This window comes from Molothrus aeneus, chromosome Z (assembly GCF_037042795.1).
Source record: "Molothrus aeneus isolate 106 chromosome Z, BPBGC_Maene_1.0, whole genome shotgun sequence".
In the NCBI taxonomy this organism is placed as follows: Eukaryota; Metazoa; Chordata; class Aves; order Passeriformes; family Icteridae; genus Molothrus; species Molothrus aeneus.
In genome coordinates this window covers 41,266,772-41,287,977 of record NC_089680.1, presented here as the reverse complement: position 1 = coordinate 41,287,977, position 21,206 = coordinate 41,266,772, and the positions used below count along the sequence as shown (strand labels likewise).

General features: G+C 39.1%; 1 protein-coding gene across 1 annotated transcript in view; it reads left to right on the top strand.

Moving 5' to 3' along the window:
• Window positions 1–21,206, top strand: part of GHR (growth hormone receptor) — a 118,698-nt gene that overhangs the window by 44,930 nt on the left and 52,562 nt on the right. The window contains exon 3 of the mRNA XM_066568813.1: window positions 9,898–9,977. Within this exon, the coding sequence (XP_066424910.1) occupies window positions 9,908–9,977 (70 nt within the window). The 5' untranslated portion in view covers window positions 9,898–9,907. The remainder of the gene's footprint in view (window positions 1–9,897; window positions 9,978–21,206) is intronic.

Here is a 21,206-nt window from a genome sequence, read left to right as displayed (position 1 = left end):
GCTTTACTCTGCTGCTAGGTTGAGGTTTAAATGCAGGCAAGTTCCTCTTCCCGGTGTGTCCCTTTCTCTGTCTGTTAAATGGATAATGCCATTGACTCCTGCTGCTGGCTGCTTCTGGATTTGCTGATGTAAAATACTATTTGGCGTAGTATTAAAATTAAAATACCTCTTTACAAATTGGTCTGTCAAATTATCTTTAAAATTAATATGGTCGTTACTGTGGCTTATTTTACAGACACTTAATTTCTCCATTCGTAAAGTTTTTCTTACGGGAAATGATGGGTGTTGGGACAAATCTCTGTCAGTTTCCAAAGTGCATTTTTAATTACAGCCTGGCATTTCTCTTTATGTCCATTGCAGAGAAAGCTGTCGTTGTAGTGCTATGATACCTGCAGGTGCCCATACAGATTTACTAGGAGGTAAACTCTCTGAACCAGTAACTGTTCAGTAGGCTGTTAACTCTAGAGATTACCAGGCATGTCTGTTTGGACTGTGCCCCTTAAAAAGCAGGCTGGCTTCATCACTCAATGAGCAATCCAAACTTGTCTCCCCTTCCTCAATAATCAGTCGTATTTCAAAGCTGTTCTGGATCTCATGTTACGTGCCCTTCTACCTCTCCAGAGCAGGAAAAAAGGCTTTCCATGAACCATCCCGTACTTCCTGCTCATCAGATCTAACCCATGCTCATCTGCCTCACAGGATGGAATCTCCCCCCTCTCTCTGATATAAAAACTCAGAATATAAATATTTTTTTGCGTATATATATATATATATATAGAGAGAGAGAGAGAGAGAGAGAGAGAGAGGATGTAAATAATGAGCTGAGTGCTTGAGAAGGTACACCTTCAGGTTTCATCAAAACACCAATATGCCTGTGTGCATGTGTGTGTTAAGTGTGTGCAAGCACATGGACACAAACCAGACCCCACTTCTGCTGCTTCCTTGGGAAGAATTCCTTTAGGGCCTGTGATAACTGAAACAGCTAAAATAATGCCATTGTATGTTGCAAAACATGGGTTGGAAGAAGTTCCTTGAAGGCCATGAAAAATCAAGCCGTGTACACAGTTTGTGCACTTTCAGTAAATTCTGTCAGCCAAAAAGCTAGTCAGGCTCCCTATATTTGGAAATACTAGACACTCTAGCCTTGGAAAAACCTCCAATTAAAAATTAGCAGCATTCCTTCTACAGCTCTTGGCCTAAAAGGTGTCATCAACAGCCGTATCGTAAAAATGCGCATCAGAAGTGATTGTTTCAGTATAAAGGTTTTAGAGATCCTGTTTGGATGGTATCCAAAAATGCTCATATGTTTTTAAGCCACTTTGGTAAATGTGGGCATAATCTGCCTCTGTATGTGAGATGCTTCATCAAAACATACTTTAAATTTAAAAGTTGGGTATTTTGTATTCCAGGTCTTACCAGCACAGGTGGAGGCAGAAGTTAACAGACTTTTAAAGAATTTTATGAAAGGTTTGAACAGAGATCATCTTTTCTTTACAAGCTATTTCTTACCTCATGAAAACTTGTTTTGGCAGCACAGCATTAAAAAATACAGAACGATCTTCTCCACTTGCTCGTTTCATTCAGTGCTTATTTCAACTTTGTGCTGATTTTCACAACTAAGGATCTAGCTCCAAATCTCTCTAAGTGTTGATATGAAGTAGTTTAAGCAGTTGTTGAATGCAGTAGCCTACTTTTTGGTAGGTGTTCACCATTTCTATATTCAGGTTTTGTGGATTTAAAGTGCCAAATCAGCAGCAAATAGGGGAGGGAACAATGGTGGTATGATCCCAGAGAGGGCACATGGAAAGCCAATCATACTGTTTCTTATTAAAACAGAACTTCTTAAACATTATTTAATTTTGCTTGCAGTTATTGTGAAAAACAGTTGCATTGAATAGGTGTGCTTGTATGTTAAATCTCAATCAGTTTAACTGAAATTTAAAGTTGGCTTCATTCTGAATATTAGACTCAAAATATATGAATATATTCAAAATATATGACTCAAAATATATGAATATACGTCATATCTTAAACTTACATGAGCTGCAGCACATACAAAACTGCACTAAATTAAAATGCAGTGATTACTGTTAAACCTTCCGTCAGGAAGATGATTCTTTTCCTACAGAGCAACTGATAGTTAGTATGTGAGTGCTTGGAGTCCTGAGTGGTCATGCAGAAATGCACTCAGAAATGCTTTGTCTGTCATTCACTAGCTTTCACTTAGTGTGCTATTTAAGTTAATGACTTCCTAAATGCCATACAGACTCTGTTATGTAGTCTTTAATCTGATTAGGAGCACACGAATAATTTAGCATGCGATTAAACCCTATAATTAATTTGTCCCATGGTAATGAGCTGGTAAGTAATTCCGTTAGCCTAGGCTAAATATCAGGCCTTAAACTTAAATTTTACAACTTCTTGAGGATTTTTTTTTCCTAGAAGAAATTTTTTTTTTAAATAAGTACTATTTAAAATTAAAAGCCTGCTCACTCTGATTTCCTGAAATTGCTCTTTGAGCAAAAATGACTGGCTATTACCAAACTGTTCCAAAATAATGAAATTCCTAGTGATCTCGAGTGAAACAGAATTGGATTACAGCCAAGCATTTTTGAACAAAGCATTCTCAATTTCTTCCAATCACCTAGAACTCAAACCTGCCTTACAGACTTCAAAGAGCAATATAAGGAAATCAGAGGGAGCAGGGTTTTCATGTTATAGAAGAGCTCCAAGAGATCAGATGTGGATTTATTTATGATATGTGCTGAAACCTAACTGAATATATTTGCCCAAGTACCAGGTAGTATTTTTTTAATTCGAGCAATAATGCAGATACTGGCTTTCTCCTGGCACACAGGAGAAAGCTTGCAGAGATTGTGCTGCCTGAACAGTGGAACAGACCTGCTGTGTAATGATGATCCAACAGCACATATAAAATGGTAATTTGTTATCAAGCATAAAATAATCCTGTTTGTTTTCCCTCATGTTCCAGCCTAAACTCCCAGTGGTGTCACACAGGTTGCTTTGCACCATGATTCCTGTGCTTCATTATTTTTTCCTAATTTCTGTGAGGTGCTAAGCTCTCTCACTGTGCTAGGAGAATTACTTATCCATGTTCTCATGTTAAATATATAAACTTGCCTGCTTAAAATCAGATGTTTTTTACTGCTTTGCTGGTTTGGATCCACACTGCTGTAGTCCTGATGGGATTTGAACTTCAATGCCAGCAAGACAATGAAGAGCTTTTGCTTTGTGGTTTGGGATTTTTTTACAGAGCTGGAAATACCATTTAATCTCTTTATGTAAAGTGTGAATAATTATCTCAGTGAAAGGCTATTGAGTAAAACCACATTTATTTAGTACAGATTACTAGGGGTGTAATAGATACAGACTTAGATATTTCTCTTTGCTTTCTTAACATGATATTGGACATTAAATTGGATGCATTATATTTCTTCAAACAGACTGGAATATACATTTGCTTTTATAAAGAAATTCTAGCACTTTTCTTTGCAATTCATTGTACAAATAACAAAGCAAAGAGCAGAATTTTGTCTTTTGGATGACTGCTATCTAATAATAACTAAATAAATACTAATAATACTAATAATAACTAAATTACTAATAATAACAAAAAAAAAAAAAAAAAACCCAAAAAAACACCAAACTGAGAAGCCTTGGAAGAATTAGTACTATAGTTGAGAGAGTGTTTTTAGCCTGAAAAACTTACAATGCTCAAAAATAGGCCTGAATCTTCCTTAATGATACAATTATATGTAAAGCTGAGTATCTGCTCAGCAATTCCCATCTGCATGTTATGCAGCTAAATGTTTGCACTTTCCTCTGAGATGCATTTATTTTACTGCTTTGATCTGAAAATGGGGGGCTGAAAGGCAAACAGAGCAATTGAGTCTTTTCCAAGTCCAAATTTTTCTATCCATGCAGTAGACAGTAACTTAAGACTATAACTGCAATCCTCTTTTTAGGAATTGTTTTCTGATGGAGAGATCTACTAGTCTAAGAGCTGAGATCCTCGTTCTGTGTACCTAGTCCATTAAGTTACTGCTGTCAATGTACAGCACATTTTATTGTAAATAAAGAAGTGATACTTCATTGCCACAGCCATCCTTAGACTTATTAGCCAAGATTTTGGAGAATGACTTTAAAGAGTTTTCAGTACAAGCCCAGAGCAATGTCCAAATGTGGATTCACTGAAGGGCTCCTTAACCTCATGAAAGAACTGGTAATCATTTGGCCTGTTACAAGTTTAAATCAAAGTAATTAATAGACACACTGATCCATAGGAAAAAGAAACCCACTAAAAGCACTAAAGGTGTCTCTTACAATAGAGAGAAAAATAAACTGGGTGTTGAAATTAAAATTTAATATACTCTCTATTCCAAAATGATACGTTTGTATAGGAAAAAATTATTTTTTAAACCCAAAGTGAGAAATTAATTCAATAGATTCCATTTGCAATTTTAACATTTTTACACTTGAAATCACTGTAAATTATTTAGCTGACATAAAGACCTAATTAATAATATAGAGTTGCTTCTATTCCATAGGTTTAGTTTGTATTTATAGTGTACTTTTTTATAGTCCTCAAATTTGCATAAAAACATGCATAGAAAGTGTAACTTCATGGTTTTTTTGTTGTTAAGGTTTTGACTTTTTTTGAAGTGAAATGTACCCTTTATGAGGTTTTTGGTTGGTTGGTTTTTTAATTTGTAGTACGTAATTCTGCTTTGGTGGTATCATTCTTTGATTTTTTTATATCCAGGATAACAGTATGCAATAGGTGAGTGGTGTGTTTCTCATATCAGCTGAGACAATTTGTTATCTCTGTTTCTTACTGTGGCTGAGTATAGAGCCCTGATGAGGGCTCTGTAAAAGCAGGCACTCGTCCAAGGGCTGCTGATGACTTAATCAAGCCGTAACATCAGCAAGCAAGGGAAGAAGGCTTTAAGTCCATTGCAGTTTTAGATTGTGTTGATCGGAAGGGCTAAAACTAATTTCAGTTTCAGCATGACTCCATCCTGTTGGCACTCAGGGGAATGAAGGTATGAAGGCAAAGTGATTTCAGCTATGCACTATCAGCCAAAGTGATGTGAATGTTTTTAGGCAAGCACAGAAAGATTACCTCTTGGTGTCACTGGTCATGCCCTGAAATAACTTTTAAGAAATGTTCACACTGTGAATAATAAAGGCCTTTCACCCAGAAAAATTCTGCACAGGTACATGCACACATATTTCGTAGTTGCAATAAAGAAGATTCAGGACAGATCTGGGGAGCCTGGAGTTATGTTCCCTTCTCAACACTTGTTCTTATTTGATGGTGGATCTACTGGTGTATATTCTCATGCATGGCACACGCTTGTGCTATTGCCTCTTTGTGATCTAATGGAATGATGAAACAGCGGTGTATGGAAAACTCTTCAGATTAATCCTTCACTCAGTAATTTTGTGGTTTGATTTGCAGCAGAGAGGCTGCTTTTTGTTCTGTGCTAGCTGCAGAGATGCTGCTGTTGCAAGCAGTGCTAAACTGGAGGAGGTTACTGGGGAGAAACTGTCATATTTGGAGTACCCTGAGTTAATGGTTGTGGCAAAAACAGAAGTGCCATAATAGGTGCAGTTCAATGTCCTTGTCCTTCTCCTTCCTTCTGGTCCTTTCAGGTTCAGAAACTATTAAAGGTCAAGATCTCAGTTCAAGCAAGTTTTTCTTATAAGCAGGTCTCCTTCTGGTTTACTTTGAGTGTTAACATTTTTACCTGACCAGAGTAGATGCAAACAACTCAGTGTGCTGTGACTAAACTGTTTCTTTTCTCAGGGAGCTTCTTAGCCCAGTTTCGCCTGTTTATGCTGACTCTGTTCACGTCCCACTGGAGAGATGTTGTGTTTAAATTCACTTGTGATTGACCTTACTCCAACATTGCTATAGAAAAGGGCCAAGATATTTTTTTTTATCCTTTTTATAACTCCTGGCTCTCTTTCTGTACTGAAGTAATTAGCCTGAGCTGACCTCTAGCCAAATGTTTCTGTGGTCAAGTTTCAGCTGGCTTGAGGACAGTCAGCTGCTGTAATTTTTTTTTTTTTCTGATTTTAACTCTGTTCATTCTTGCAGGCTGCTGGAGTTGGGTAAGACATAGAATATAATTCTTTAGAATAATATGTTTCAGAAACTTTAAGGTTTGGGGGTTTTTTCTGTTGAATAAGAGGCACTTTATTAGTGCCATTTGTCTTTCATAGGCACATAAGGGTAGGTGTTGGGAGGTAAATACTACTGGATTGTAAAAGGTCAGGTTTTGTCCTAATGCCTGCAGAGAAGCTGTCTCTTGCCTGGTTAGCAGAGAAGCCTCTGGACAATACTGCTCCTATTGACAGCAAGCTCTCAAGAATGTCTTAGAGGAAGGGCAGTGGGTCATTATGGAACAGATCTTCAAGAACTTTCTGCAAGGCAGTAGTTGTCTGATGGTGATGCAGGTGGCACCTCAGAGGACCCTTCTCTCAGAATTTTTATTCTGTACCACCAAAAGTGGTATTGTGATGGGGCAGCTCCTGCTTTCCCCCAGATTTTCTCCCATGAGCCTGGAGCCATGGCAATGTAGCTCTCACTTCATCTCAAATACTGCTAGAAGTGGCTGTCATAACTGCAGCCCAGGCGAGCTTATGGTGTTTGTGCTGAATGCAGAGGTCACGTCCCTGCTGCTTCATGCCCCATGCAGAGCTCCATTTGCCTGGGTGAGGCCTTGAGTACAAGCCCTATCCCAAGGGCTCTGGGTTGCAGCTCCAAGGAGATAGAACAACTTGGCCTTTTACAAAGGCTCTTGCACAAAGGGTGGAGCATTATGCATCCATATTTTCAGAGCAGTTACTGTTTTTGAGCTCAGTCCTGTCCATATTGGGTATGTTCAGAGTATACCAGTTGGGTATTTTTCACAGAAACTACTTGTCTGAATGGATAACTCAGTGGGATATCCCATGTGGTTTTAGGCAAAGCCAAGACAGTGTTTTGTCTTGCTGAGATTCTGGAATTTGTGAGAGTCCACTGAAGAAACATAGTTTGTTTCTATACTGCGTTTTACTAACAAAAGGGCAAGGGATGAAGCAGCAATTTTATTCATTTCTGATGTTTAGGAACATAAATTAATCCTGTGCCCTGTTCCAGAGAGATGGTTGTTTTTGTCAAGGTCTGTGGCTGAGCAGGGAATTTCCCAATAATTGTAGAATTGCTCTTAAACAAGTAATAGCTGCTGCTGGAGGGTGGCTGTGCCCTCCCCTCCACCCTGACTGCTCATTCCCATGCCTGTGCTGCCCCAGCTCTGCTCCTGGGCTGTGTCTTTGGGGACTCCTGATAAAACCTGTCTGCAAACAGGTTCATTAAAATAAATGTTTATGGATTCATTTGAACTGGAACAATCTCCTGATGGAGTTCGCTGTGTTGCAGGTATGTAAACAAGTCTACTACTGCAGGAGGGAACAGCAGTACTGGAAGAGGATTGTTTTCCTCTGCAATAACAAGACCTTGCTGAAGTGCAGTGTGTTTGTTGACATCTGTGATGTGTTTCCAGGCTCCTGGGTTAGTGCTTCAGCTGTCAAACCTTCCAAACTCTTCTTGGAAGGAGGCTGAGATGCTACCAGTCAGGTGTCCAGGGATGGAGGGGATAGTCATGCTGTGACAGCTGCACGTGGGGACCAGCCCTGGTCCTACCAGAGTTGTTTGGTGTGGTTATGAAAAGTGAAACAGTGTTGAAAAGTGAATGGTGGATTCTGATCACTTTTGTTCTCACAGGAGGACTCTTGTGAGGATTTGGCCTTCTCTTGTGGCTGTTACTAGGTAGGAAGAAGTAGAAAGACTTGGAAAAAAAGTAGTTGGAAGATTAGCAGAGGCTGATGGATGTGGGAGAACAGGAAAGTGGGAATAGGAAGGCAGCATGGCATGCCTGGGTACTGGAAAAGTAGAGTTGTAAATAAAGTGACATTGTTCTCAGGCCTGTGAAACAGGAAATAAAACTTCAGGGAGAAAGCAGAAGAGCTGAGTGAGAGAAGAGACTGATGGGGTAGACATTGTGTAACAGGAGAAGAATTGACAAACACAGAAGCACATTTTTGTAGTAGATTTATTAATAACAGATAATAAGAATCCTGTAAACAAGAGTACAGATGAAGCAGGAGGACCAGTTGAGCTACCTGAAAATTGAGCTGATCTTGGATGAGCCTTGTACAGTGGCAGTGTAGCTCCTCTGCTTAGGAGTACTGTTGGCCTATGGTTTGCTTTATTAGCTTTGTCCCAGGTCAGCTCCAGTTGTCACTTCTCCTTGTCCTGCTCCCCAAGTTGTCTCATTCCCACACTGCCCCAAATCCTCACTAAAATTCTTCTCTTTCTTCCTTTCTTCCTCTCTTCTTTTCCTCCTTTCTTCCCCCCTCCTCCATCCCTCCCTCCGTGCCCCCCTTTGGAGTGACCCATGTCTGCCTGGCCAGAAAAAAGTCCTGCAGGTGCTTGGGCAGTCTAAAGAGCTCCTATAGCTCTTCCTTTGGTGTAGCAGTCTCATGCCCACTCTGGCTGGACCAAGCTTGTCTGGGTGGGGCTGCTGGGCATCCTTGTCCTGATGTGTGTGAGGTGGGGAGCATTTCCTTTGCAGGTCTGGCTTAGGTTCTGCTGGTCTAGAGCAGTTTGAGTAAATGCCAACTCATGGAGTTGGTAATAGTTCTGGGTTTTTTTTCTGTACTGCGATTCCTTCTGCTCTCTTAGTGTAAGAAAATTGAGGGAATTACCTTTTAAATTCAGCATTACTATAGTTTTACATACTCTACATTCTTGTGTTTTATCGTCTTTAACCTAATTCAAACTTTGATAACTGTACTAAGCAACTGACTAGTTTTTGACACCCAGATTTGGTAGCATTGTTACTTGATAACTAACACCTACTTAGAGATTGTTACTCATTAGTTGGCTTTGGACGCTTGTGGTTTAATCTCCTGTTAGAAAGGAGATTAGAAAGAAATAAATAAAGAAGAAAGAAATAAAATCTCTAAATGAAAGCAGTCCAGTGTAGAATCAGAGTCTGTCATACCAATTTACAGTCAGATGTGGAAGTGAAGCTATTCTCTCTCTGCTGCCTCTCTGAGAGAGATGTTAGTGTATGGTGCTGGTTTGATGCCACAGAACAAAAATTGCTGCCTGACTTGTTTAAACATCCATGCTCATTTTAGCATGTGTGTTGTAGCTTTAGTTTTGAAGGTCTCTGGTAATCTTCATGGCTATAAATGGTCAGGTTATAATCCATGGTGTGGATGTTTTCCCCATACTTCCTATGGACACTTCAGGAGGTTTTTGAGAGCAAGGTACCATCTTGTGCAGATGTCTGCACAATCTGCTAGTCCAGCATAGAGCAGCTGCTGCCCTTCACCATTGTTACCAGATGATGGTGATAATGGCAAGAGCAAAGTAGACCCTCAAAACAGGATTGTGTGATGGGGTTGTACGATGTGTGTGCATGTGTGGCACAAGTGAATTAAGGAAAACAAGGAGTGTACTTTTTTGGGGGAAGTTGTAAAGGCTTGCTGGTTTGTGCTGGGATTGTAAATGTTCTCATTCTTGGAGGTTTTAAAGTCATTTGCAGATGTAGTCTATCAATTGACAATACTTGATTTTTCCTCCCTCTGTATTTAATGGACTAGAGAGGCATAAGCTACTTCTCTTGTAAATACAGTATTTACTATCTGTTCCAGACTGCAAGATGATGTATTGTTTTATAAGGCAATGAACAATAAACTAAATGTACTTCTGGTTTAAATCCAGTCAAAAATTCAATAAAACTAGATAATAGCTTAAATGTCGTATCATATTAGTAATTGCTTGTAAAGAAACTCTCTTATTGTCTTTTCTTATTACAGAGTTAGGAGTATGGATCTTTGGCATCTGCTGTTTACTTTGGCACTGATCTGTGCAAATGACTCACTTTCTGCCGGTGATGGTAAGTTTTATGATGCCTCTCCATGACTTTATGTGTGTAGATGTATAAATATGTAGCTTTTTTTAAACTGTATTTTTATATTGAATTTTTAATGACTGTGCAACTTTCTTGATTGCAGTAACCCAAGTACCTAATGTGACAAACGCATCAGTTAATCTTTCTGTAAACATAGTGGGTAAGGTTGGGACACGTTGCGAAATGAAGGTGAATTTCAAAGACAGTTTTTGATGTGTAAGCAAGATGAAATTGAAAGAATGAAAGAATTGTATGGGATTAGTTTTTTTTTTTCCTAAACAAGTCTTCTAGCATATTCATATTTTAAGTTTAGTATATTAATATATTAAGCGTAGGACTTAGTATAAGTATAGGACTAAGTATTTGGACATACAGGATAAGCATTTGAAGACTGTATGCTTTGAATCTCAGGCCAGTAGGAACAAATTTCATAAGAAATAAACTTAGTAATTCTTGGGTAGAGATTATGGGATTTCAAAAGAATGTGTACCCTTAACCAGCCAGCTGGGACTGGTGTTTAACTCATTTAACAGAACACACGTACTTCAGTGGGACTTGCATGTTGTGTCAGATTGATCTGCTTATGCAGATGATCTATGATCATCTGTGATCTAATTAACTATGATCTAATTAACTAAAGAAGTGCAGCTCAACCTGATCAGCTCTGTACTGTTCTGGTTTTCAGAACAGACAGCGGTAACAGTTTTTGATAATAATTAATTTTATGCAGACATGTCACTGCTTCTCCCAAAGCTACAGAGCAGCTGCAGCTCTGTAAACAGGTGCCCCTCCTGACTTCTTAGCAGAGCGAGTCAGAAAGGGCAGTTTGTCAGGAAATTTTATTAAAGTGGGATGAAAACAGCTTCCACAGCTAACTCTAAATAAAGTGATATAATTTTCAATGAAATTTTCTGATGTCTCATTTTTTTTTCTTTAGGTCCATACTTTAGTTTTACTGAGTGCAAATTAAACATCTATAGACTTGCAAGCTATGTTTCATCAGCCTTTCTAGTGCTAGTTTTAAAGTATGGTAGTAAGCCAAAAGGCAATGACATAGTTGCCCTCTAGTCATAACTGGCTCACATTTTAAAGGTATAACCATAGCTCTTTGTCTTGATACAGTTCTGTATTTTCTTGGAGTTGCATACTTTGAATTTCTAGGTGTCTTGTATATATGGAAGCACTGGAGAGGCTATGAAGTGTTACTTGAATGTTAATGGAGACATTAGGCTAAAATAGGAAATAATTAAAACTCAGGTGATCAGTTCTCAGACAATTCTTCTATAAAGTTCATTCTGTTTATTAATAAACAGGTTTGGATACAGAAAACACAAATGTCTGTTTATTTACTTCTATGCATGTGGCTCAAATGATTGTCCTCTGTGCTGAAGAAAATCTATAAGGCTGCTAGTTAAGACTTTTTCTTTAACATTTACCAGACATATACATATGCACCAGCTCCTATTCATTGCCACCACAGAAAAGTCAGTAGAACAAAAATTAATGTGTCCTGACTTCATCCTTTCTCCCACCATGTCTGCATTTTACAGTAGACTCATTCAACAGTCAAAAATAATCCCCAGGGCAGTCTACTGAACCAACTGATTTCTCTCTTGAGTTTTAAGAGCACATGAGGGTTATATGATCCTTGGCAGATGAGCTGTGGTCCAGATGTCCTAACTGCAGTAAAAATCTGTGTTATAAATAAGACTTGACCACAGCATCGTCTTTGTGTGACTTTGTCTATGCTGATGAAATAGTAATTTCCGTGAGATTACCTTCAGAACCAAAAAATTAAGAATATTTTGGTTGTTTCTGTGCTTAAATACAAGACATAGTACTAAATATTTATGTCCTGATTTGTTGTGCTATTAAAGATTGTGTGTGTGAAGGAAATTGCTTTTTTTAGTGATTGCTATTAAATTGCTTCTAATTCTTTGGGCACATGCTCAGTGAAAATGTCAGAGAAGGAAGTATAAATTGAACAGCAGTGTTTGAGATAACAGTATGAAAGAACATCCATTTGCTGTTCTTTTGTGATTTAGGACAGAGTATTAGACAAGATCTGTTTATTATATGTTTGAGTTTTTTTTCTCCCATGTGAATATGCTCATATCTACCAAAGTTTTCATGAGGATCCAGCCCCACTCAGGTCGTGAATCCTGACAATCTTACAGTGCTCTGCCCAGCACAGTCTTGCTGAGACCTTTGTCTTTGTATAAACCTCATTAAATGTGCTCTATACTTGTACCATATCTGATATGTTGCCTGGTGACTGGATCTATGGTGTCATGGTTCCCTAAAAAATTCACTTCAGTAGTTCTATTTCTTCTGGCAGCAGAAGAGATAAAAATTACATATGTTTTGTAGTCTTGTACCAAAGCCCAGTACTGAACCAGTGTAATATAGACTTGTACATGGGATGCTTTCGTGTCTTGAAAATAAACAAAGTGCAAGTTCAGCTTTACAAGAGTGCTTGGAGCTGGCTTTGTCCCCTGGGGTCAGATCCACCCAAGATAGAGTGAATTCCTGTACAAGTTTCCTTCTGGCAGGATCAAGGATGTGAGGCCAGCAGTTGGCCAGGCAACTGCACAGCATTTGAGACCAGATATTGGACATTTAATCACCTATTTGCTGTCTCCAGGCTGGTATCCACTTCTGCTGGAGGCTTTCTATTGATTTAGCTTGTTTTTCATGCTCTCCTCTTGAAGAAGCTGTCTTCCAGCTCCCTAAACTGGGACTGCAGCCAGCATGAAGTGAGAGGGGTGCCTGCTGTCTCTGAGAGGGTGATGCTCGAAGTGACCAGGTGTGTCCAGTGCTCCAGGTCTTTGACTGTAATTCAGGGCTGAGCAGGTCTGGGACTTTCAGCCTTTCACCAGGGTTGCTTACCCTCGTGCTGTCCATGCCCCTGAGCTGCCTGATGTACAGTGACAAAGGCAGAACAGAGGCAGTGGTAGAAAGAAAGTAAAGGCTGCAATAACAGGAAGGTAATTTCTAATAGGTGCGTAATTACCATAGGTAAATGGATTTTGTGCCTTCAGGATTGGAAAGCACAAGGGTCCTTTTCACAGCTGATTAAGACACTTTTTTCAGCAGAATTAGGCTTCTAGGTTGCTTTGAAGATGGATAATTGTGTGATTTTGACATTTTAGTTTAATTTAGTTAATTAGATACATAAACAAGAAAGAGTACTGCCTCATAAGCAGATGTATATCTGTGCAGTATTAATTGTAGTTCAGAAAAAAATATAAAAGCTTATATTTGCATACAAATACACAGTTTGTATTTGAGATTTTACATTAATGTAACTGTAGTGTTTCAAAACCATATCCAGAATTCACCAAGGTACTTTGGTTTACTGTACCTGCTGACATCAGAAGCAGTTGAGGGGAATTGCTCCAGACACAGACTGAAATATGTTTAGGAAGCAGAATGAAAGTTGTGATATGGTTTGCTTGTTCCTTCTCTATGTCTGAGGAGTGTAAGTCAAATAAGGACATAGAGAAATAAACTGGGAACGAGTCCCAGTTAATAAAACAATACATAAGCTCAAGCAACTCCAAAATGAATTTCTTCCCAGTGAAAAAAGTGAGAAATGTCTTTTACCGTATTTTTATGCTAGATCAAAGTTAATTCCAGACTATTACAGTTATGTTAATTTATCCTCTGAAACAGCTTTAGAAAGGCATTAATATTTTATTATAGTACAAGAAAAATAATTTTGAGTGTATTGATTTTGTACTATGACAATTTTAAGAGCAACAACCCTTATATTATTGTTAATTTTATCTCATTGGATTTAAAAAAATTATTTATCTTTTTCCATCACAACTTTTAAAATTATTTTACGAATCTGCTGTGCTCAAATAGTCTATTTTCACAACTTTTATTTAAGAAATAGACTTAGTTATTTTCCTTTCTGAAACAAATACAGTCCAATTTTTATTTCCATCAGGATGTCCTTTTGTTTTACTGGTGTCTGTTGTTGTACTTTGATGCTTTGTGTGCATTACACATTGATGATAAACCACCTAACTGTATGTGTGCACTGGGTATCAGTGCTCCAGTTGCAGAACTGGAGATTGAATCCATAACCCATACATAGGACTTTAGTGTCATTAAAGATATGCCTGAGCAGCCAAGACTTCTGTGCAGGGCTCCCAGTGATACCAGTGGACCTGCAGGACATCTGCATCTTCCTGGGATGGTGAGAAGCTTACAGAGGTTTCTTAAAAACCTTATGCCCAGGTATCTGATACATAATTAACATGTATTTTCAGGTAATTGAATCAACTCTCTCAGCTACTCTATGTTCCAGGGCCTGTTTTGACTAACTCTCTATTGACTATTGGGAGCTTGGACACCTAAGGCTAAGATTCATCACAGGGATATCCTCTAGGTACTCAAAAAGTCTGCATAAAACTTGTAGATAGCACACCTGTGCCTTTTAAGCTGAAGCTGGAAGGCAAGCAGAGTATCCTGGCAGTCTGAGATAGCTACAGATGTTTAGGCAACTATATTTTGCCCTATGGGGCATAAAGGGAGCTAACTTTAGGTGTTCTTATTTTGAACTGAGCCTCATCTTTGCAGCTGACACATTTCAAAGAGCATAATTCCGCTTGCTTTCTTCTGGGTAGTGTCACAGCTACTCAGCCAGACACTGTAGGTTTTCTGCTACTGCCAAAGTGAGGGGTCTTCTCAGTGCACTGATGGGAAAGCACATGGGGTCTTGCTGGCACCATGAAGTTTAGTAGCAGAAACATGTCTGGAGGCTTTTGTGACATGTGAAGAAATTATTAGAATTAAATTAAGCAGAAAGGTGACTTTGAATGGCAGCATATTTTCTTCTAGGACAGGGAAATTTGTCCATCAGTTCATGGAGTCAGGAGGTACCTGGCCTAAACCATTCAGAAAAATGGTCTTGTCTGTAAACATATTTTGTGATTTAGATGAACTCAAATTTTATAGATGCAGTCAGTAACAAAACATTTCTCAAGTATTTGTTGGGTTTTTTTTTAATAACTTCTTTCATAATCACAAAGACTAGATATATTTGCATATATTAAAATCCTCATCTTGTTAGGAAGGGACAAAAGGACAGAATCTTCCTTAGCTTGAGCTGCAAACATTCTTGCCTTCTCTTGGTAAATAGTACATAATACAGTTGGTAGTCATTTGTTCACAGTGGTCATTTTCTCTTCTTGATTCTTTTAGTTTGGTGCATCTTTCCTATGGCCTTTCTCTATTTTGCCTGTTTTCTCGGTTAAATGCAGCTAAATATGGAGCATAAGTCCAAGCAGAGCTGGCAGGAAAACCTGAGAAACTGAAAACCGTGATCAGTGTGATGCATCCTGGTGAATGTGGATGGGAGCAGAACTGTTGAGAAGGCAGGTTTAAAACTTCCACCTGAAAACAAAGCCTTTAGAATAGTTGCCCTATTTGCCTATTTTAAGTGTTTCCAAGCAAGAAATGTGTTCCATTATGTAGAAGAAATTGCTACAGACACATTCCAAGAGCCAGAATCAGAAACCTTGGCACAGAGTTTTAAGTTATACCACTGTGATCTGGCTAAGCCATTTCAGCTGAAGAGAAGATTCATTTTGGCAGAGAGAAAAATAGTATTTCCATCATCACTTTCCATTGGGATTAACGATAGCTTTGATGACTAGCAGAAAAATCCAAGGGAAGGCCAAGGAAGTGCACTTCGGAGTTACTTTTACCACTCTTGCTTCCCACCCAGCAGTACATTTTTCAGGTAAACCATTTGTCTGGGCCTGTGTGACAGTATCTCATGGGGAAGAAAAGATTTCACTTTGCCTGTCTTTTACAGAAAACTATTTGGGATTTCTAAATGTGGAAAACACATGCTGAAAATTAATTGCAGATGGGGCTATTTTTTATAAGAAAACTCAGAAAATAAAAAGCATTTTAAGGTATTTGAAGCCTGAAATTGTGCCCCGAAACGTCTGTGTTTAGGCTTACATCTGAGTAGATCCAATGGTTTAAATGCTAACCTGAGATGCAGAAACTTGTCTCTTTTGTCCTGTCTTCCAAACCACATCTGTGACTCCAGCATTTACTGAAGATTTTCAAGGCTTTGAATATCTTCACCCGAAAGTCTGCCAAAAACACTTCACGGACAATCAGCTTCAATCAGACACCCTGTAAAAGACGTACATGCCAAAGTTTCCCCATCCAGTTATCTCTGTCATCCTTAATATTCCTCCTATTGTGTGTATTTCCTTCATTGCTCTTTTGTTGCTATCATATTTTCTTCTCTGTTAAACACAGACTTGCCAATTTGCTGTCCTTGATTGCTGTGTTTTGAGGCAGCTTGCAAGAATTAGCAACTCATCAGTGGTTAGTGCCTGGTGTAGTCAGAAGGGGAGGTCAGTCTTTCTCCCTCCCAATGCCAAAGCTTGTGATCCCAGCAGGGCTTTGCTCTCCCAAGCAGGCTTACAGACTGCAGGCTAGCCACCAACACGCACGCTGGGCCTCCTGTGAACCAGAACTGCTCCTCTGATACCAGGACAGAGCTGCCCCCAGAACCGCTGACTGATGGTGGCCACTTGAGACTTGCTTTCAGAGGAGTGAGCCCAATTTGAAACACAAACTTTTTGCCCACACATGCAGTGAAGCCTTTGTATTTGTGGAGGATGATCAGGTGATGGAAATGATGCAAAACCTTGCACAGCAGTTTGTTACCACTATCTAAGAGGCTAGCAAGTGAGAAAGTTCCTAGTTACAGTCTTTGCTTTAACTCCACATTGTATTTTAAATGTAATTGTGTATTTAATGTGAATTGGAGAAACAGTGTGTACTGCACTAGCCAAATCAATGCAGTTAATAAACTAACTTTGCAGCAGGGGAAGGAAAAGTAGCTCTAGCAAATAAACACTAGTCTGTATTATAAAAGCAGACTACATGAGTAGTCGCTCCACACAACTGAATGAATCATTCCATACAGTAAAGTACACACAGAGAAAATTTCTTTCAATACCATCCATCTCTAATAGGAAAAAGAACCTTTAGCTGCTGCATATTCGTAGTATGTAATGAAATGCTCCTGCAAAGGGGTGACTTCTTCAATTAATTTAAACAATGATGCAGTTAATGTCCAGTAACTTGCATTGCCTGATTTAAAACACAAGAAATTTTTGCAACCAAGAGACTCTTTGCTATTTTGCACGTTCCTTACCCATGCTGTGACAGCAGGGATTGTACTGGAAACTGAGTAGAAGTGTGACTGGAATTTAGAGAGCTGTAATTGAACAGACAGGTTTCTGTAAATCAGGGAGTATTGTGTGCACCTCAGCAATATTTTGGCACAACTGGGTATTCCCCCTCAACCATTCCAAGGGATCCAAAGTGAACAAGAAACATTCTAGAGCAGGAGTTCCCAAGATGCCATTCTGGAGTCACACAGAGTGACTCTGAAAGCTTTGCACTGGCCACCACCTGCAGCAGAATCGGATGATTTAGGGTTGCAGCAGAAATTTCAGCACAGCTGGGTAGTTTTGGAACTGGAGCCACCATCTGAAGTGTGCCTAATTCCAGCCTTGAGAATTTTTGGTCACTTGGGCTCCAGAGACTCCCCTGTTTCCAACCCTGGCAACTGCCCCAGTCTTCCTTGTTACACTCTGGCACACTGAACTGGTACCCAGGTGATTATCGACTTCTGAGGATGGAAAGGGGAATGAGAATGATATACTGTTGGGGAGCTTGGCTGTGGTGAGACCCTCCACAACAAGTTTCTGGTGAGGTTTCCCTTGGAGAACAAAAGTACCTGGCATAATGTTTCCCTTCTGAACTATGAAAGAATGCCCATGAACTATGGAAGAATGATGCAATAGGTGAGAGGCAGAGCTGTAAACTATGAGTAGGACTCTCTAGCTTCTGAACCTGGAACAAGTCCTGCTACTTAACAAGATGAAGGTTTCTCTACTTTGCTTGCTATTCTCGCCTTTTGTAGAAGTATAATCAAGTAGTAAGAGCAATGGTCAGTTTTCTTCAGAACATCTAACAGATTGTGACTCTACTAGGGATTTTAAATTCTTCCTGCATAATGCAGTGAAGGCTTTCTTTTTTAGAAGTATAGGGTTTTTTTTTACAAATGCTTAAATGTCTTCCACTAAGTCATTTGGTGCAAAGGGGTGTTGAAAAGCCGTAATGTATGCTGATAAAGTTGGTGGACTGTCTAAAGAGCCATACATAATGCCAGTTCAGTCCGGTGATTCATTCTTGTGAAGCTGGTCAGGGAGACAAACAGTTGTTCGCTCCCTGCCGTTTTGGATTTTTTTGGAGCCCTTGATACAGCACTTAAGCAATGGTTCCTTGAAGAAACACCGGGGATAAAATGGAAGGACTTGTGTGGATTAAAGAATTAATCAAAAGCAGGGAAAAAAAGAAAAATGAACTCCCACATCCAAGGGTATCTCCTGCCTCCAGATTGTGCGGGGAGGAATTAAATCGAGGTCTGTTCTGCTGGCAGAGCTGTGCAGCAGGACAGGCTGGAAAGCAGTGCAGGTCTGGGAGGCGCTGAGGGAATGAGGGAGAAGGATGCCAGGGGGGCAGCTGGAGCCCCGCAGCCCTGTGCACAAACACTGGGCACTGCTGGAATGGGGCTGCCCAGGGAAATGCCACAGAGTCACCCAGACCAACAAGTGTGTCTTCTGTGGGCTATCCCAAACTGTACCCTGAGCATATTCAGAGAAACATGCTGAAAGGAAATATGTTTATTTTGTATTCGGTCTGGGATTTTGTTTATTTATTACTCCCCTAGAAATGTGTAGTCTTGGTTTTAGGGCTGATGCAGAAACTTCAGAAGCAAATTGAAAACTGACTTGGATCAAAAATTTACTCTTGAATCCCTATCTACTAAAACCCTTCTCTGTATTACACTTTGTGAAGACAAAATAACAAGACCAATTACGTGCCTGGCAGGCAAACACCATGTGCATCATGTTGCTTTTAAGATATAGTTTGTGTTTGCTACCTATGCCTACTGTATAACAAAAAAAACCAGATAGTATTTAATAAATAGTAAATATTCAACAAAAAAATTCATACAAATAAAATAATGTCATTATGCCCTTTGAATTTGTGTCTGGTCTCTTCGTAACTGAAACACTGAACAAAGAATAATGTCATAATTTACTTTTAACAGGAAAACTGCAAGTGTTAAGGAAGCAAATGTGGGTAATAACTATAAATGTTAACATGATCTATTTATTGTTTGCTGTTAGTGATCAAGTTAATAGTCAATGTAATTATTTCAGTAAAAATGCTGATGTCAGCTATAGTTACTGTTTTTATACTGTATAGGTTTTAATTCAAACCATCTGTTTTAATCCTTGTATATATCCTGGGTTGATCTTTGCTTGCAGTGAAGGGTTTTTCTGGCAGTTAAAAGTAATTATTAGCGGAATGGAAATTATTAGTGTTTCATGGTTTGGCAAGGAGAATAAATGCCTTTTCAAGTTCTTGGTGTCTCTTTTAGAGAGCTCCTGCACCAGAAATGGTTGAGGTTGGAGTATAACACAGAGTATTTTCTGTCACAGTCTATGTGATATTTGGGGTTCATGCCAGTGAGGTGTTTGGAAGTGTAAGTCACTGGTCTGATTATTCTCCACCACTTAATTAAGCCGATTTATTTCACAGGGCAAAAGAAATATAGGTGGTTTATTAAAACAGAGGTATAAAACACTGGGGAAGAATGTCAGAAATGCTGGCGTGTATACATAAACAACATAATTTACTTTCTACTGAACTGTGTCATTATCCAGTGTATTCTTCAGAGGATTTATAGAGGATGTTTGGTCTTGCTAACTTGTTGAGTCAGCTTTGACTGTAACTGTCCTGTTTAAAATTGTCCTGTTACCCAAGAATATCTCCACCTGGCTCCAGAACTCAGCCTTCATGCTGTGAAGATCTGTTAAGCCACTTTGCAGTAAAAAGAGAATCATCTAGGGCAACTGCAAAAGTAGTGAAATAGATGTGAGATCAATAATTTATTATCTTTCCTTTCTGATTTCATAGCTATGGCACAATAGGAAACTGTAGAAATTTATCAGAAAAACCCAAGGTATCTCCTTGTACTCTTGTCACGTGCCTTTCAGCACACCTAGGGACCTTCAGATTCAATTAAAGTCCTGGCTGGATCATGCCATACTTTACAGATGTAGAGGGCAAGACTTCAGTCTAGAAAGGATGCACTGGAAGCTTTTCAGGCTATCCAGCTGTCACAGCTGACTGTGTTTAACCTCCCATTCTTGGTCAAGCCAGTTAAGCAGAGTTAAATCGTTGTCAACAAAAATACTTGTAATAATATTGCAAAAACCCTTCTGACAGAGACATAATGTTAAGACCAGTAACAGAGACAAAGCCATCAGAATTTCATGTGGTGGCCCAAAACATGCAGCTGATATTATGTACTTTTCCAAGGCTGTGAACAGTGTTCATAGTTTAAAGTAGATTTTTCTCCGTTATGTCCTTTTTTCCTCCCTGAATCAAGAAACATTTGTTTTTTACCAGGAGGAGCATGCGTTACAGGATCTGGCATGTTTGCATGTGGTACAAGCTTGTGAATGTTTTGTTGAGATAAGTGAGTGACAGCTTCCAGTTGGTGTTCTGCAGGAGGTGAGGGTTTCTTTCCAGAAGCCCTGACCATCTCAAAATAACTATATTCTCCTTGCAGAGCTCCCAGTCTGACATGTTATCTTATCCCCTCAGTACAGCAGTGCTGATATTTTACTACACCAGTTTTTCTCGCTAATTGTCTTGAGTAGCAGCTTTAGTTACAAGAAGAGCTGAAAGGATTATATCTATCAGAGTTAGCATTTCGTCTGTGTTGTCCAGCATTATAACAGAAGACTTGATTGTAAATTGTTTTTAAATGCTGTTTTTCAGTTGTGACAGCATGTTACCACTGGAATTGAACTTATTTTTTGTTCCAATTTTTTAAGCCAAAAAGGGCATTTTTTCGTAAGAGAATAAGGCTGTGTTTTCTTCTGTTTTAGAGAAGTGTCAACAGTTAAGGCCTTGCTATTAAATTCCATTATAGCCCCTGGAAATTTCTCAAGAAACATGAGTTATGACCATGTCAATGCTTTTCACTTTATGGGTTTCACATCTCAGCAACTTGCAAAGATGTGTGAAATACAATTAACAGTTCCAGTAGTCCCAAGATACCTATATATAAGCACTGGCTTTCTA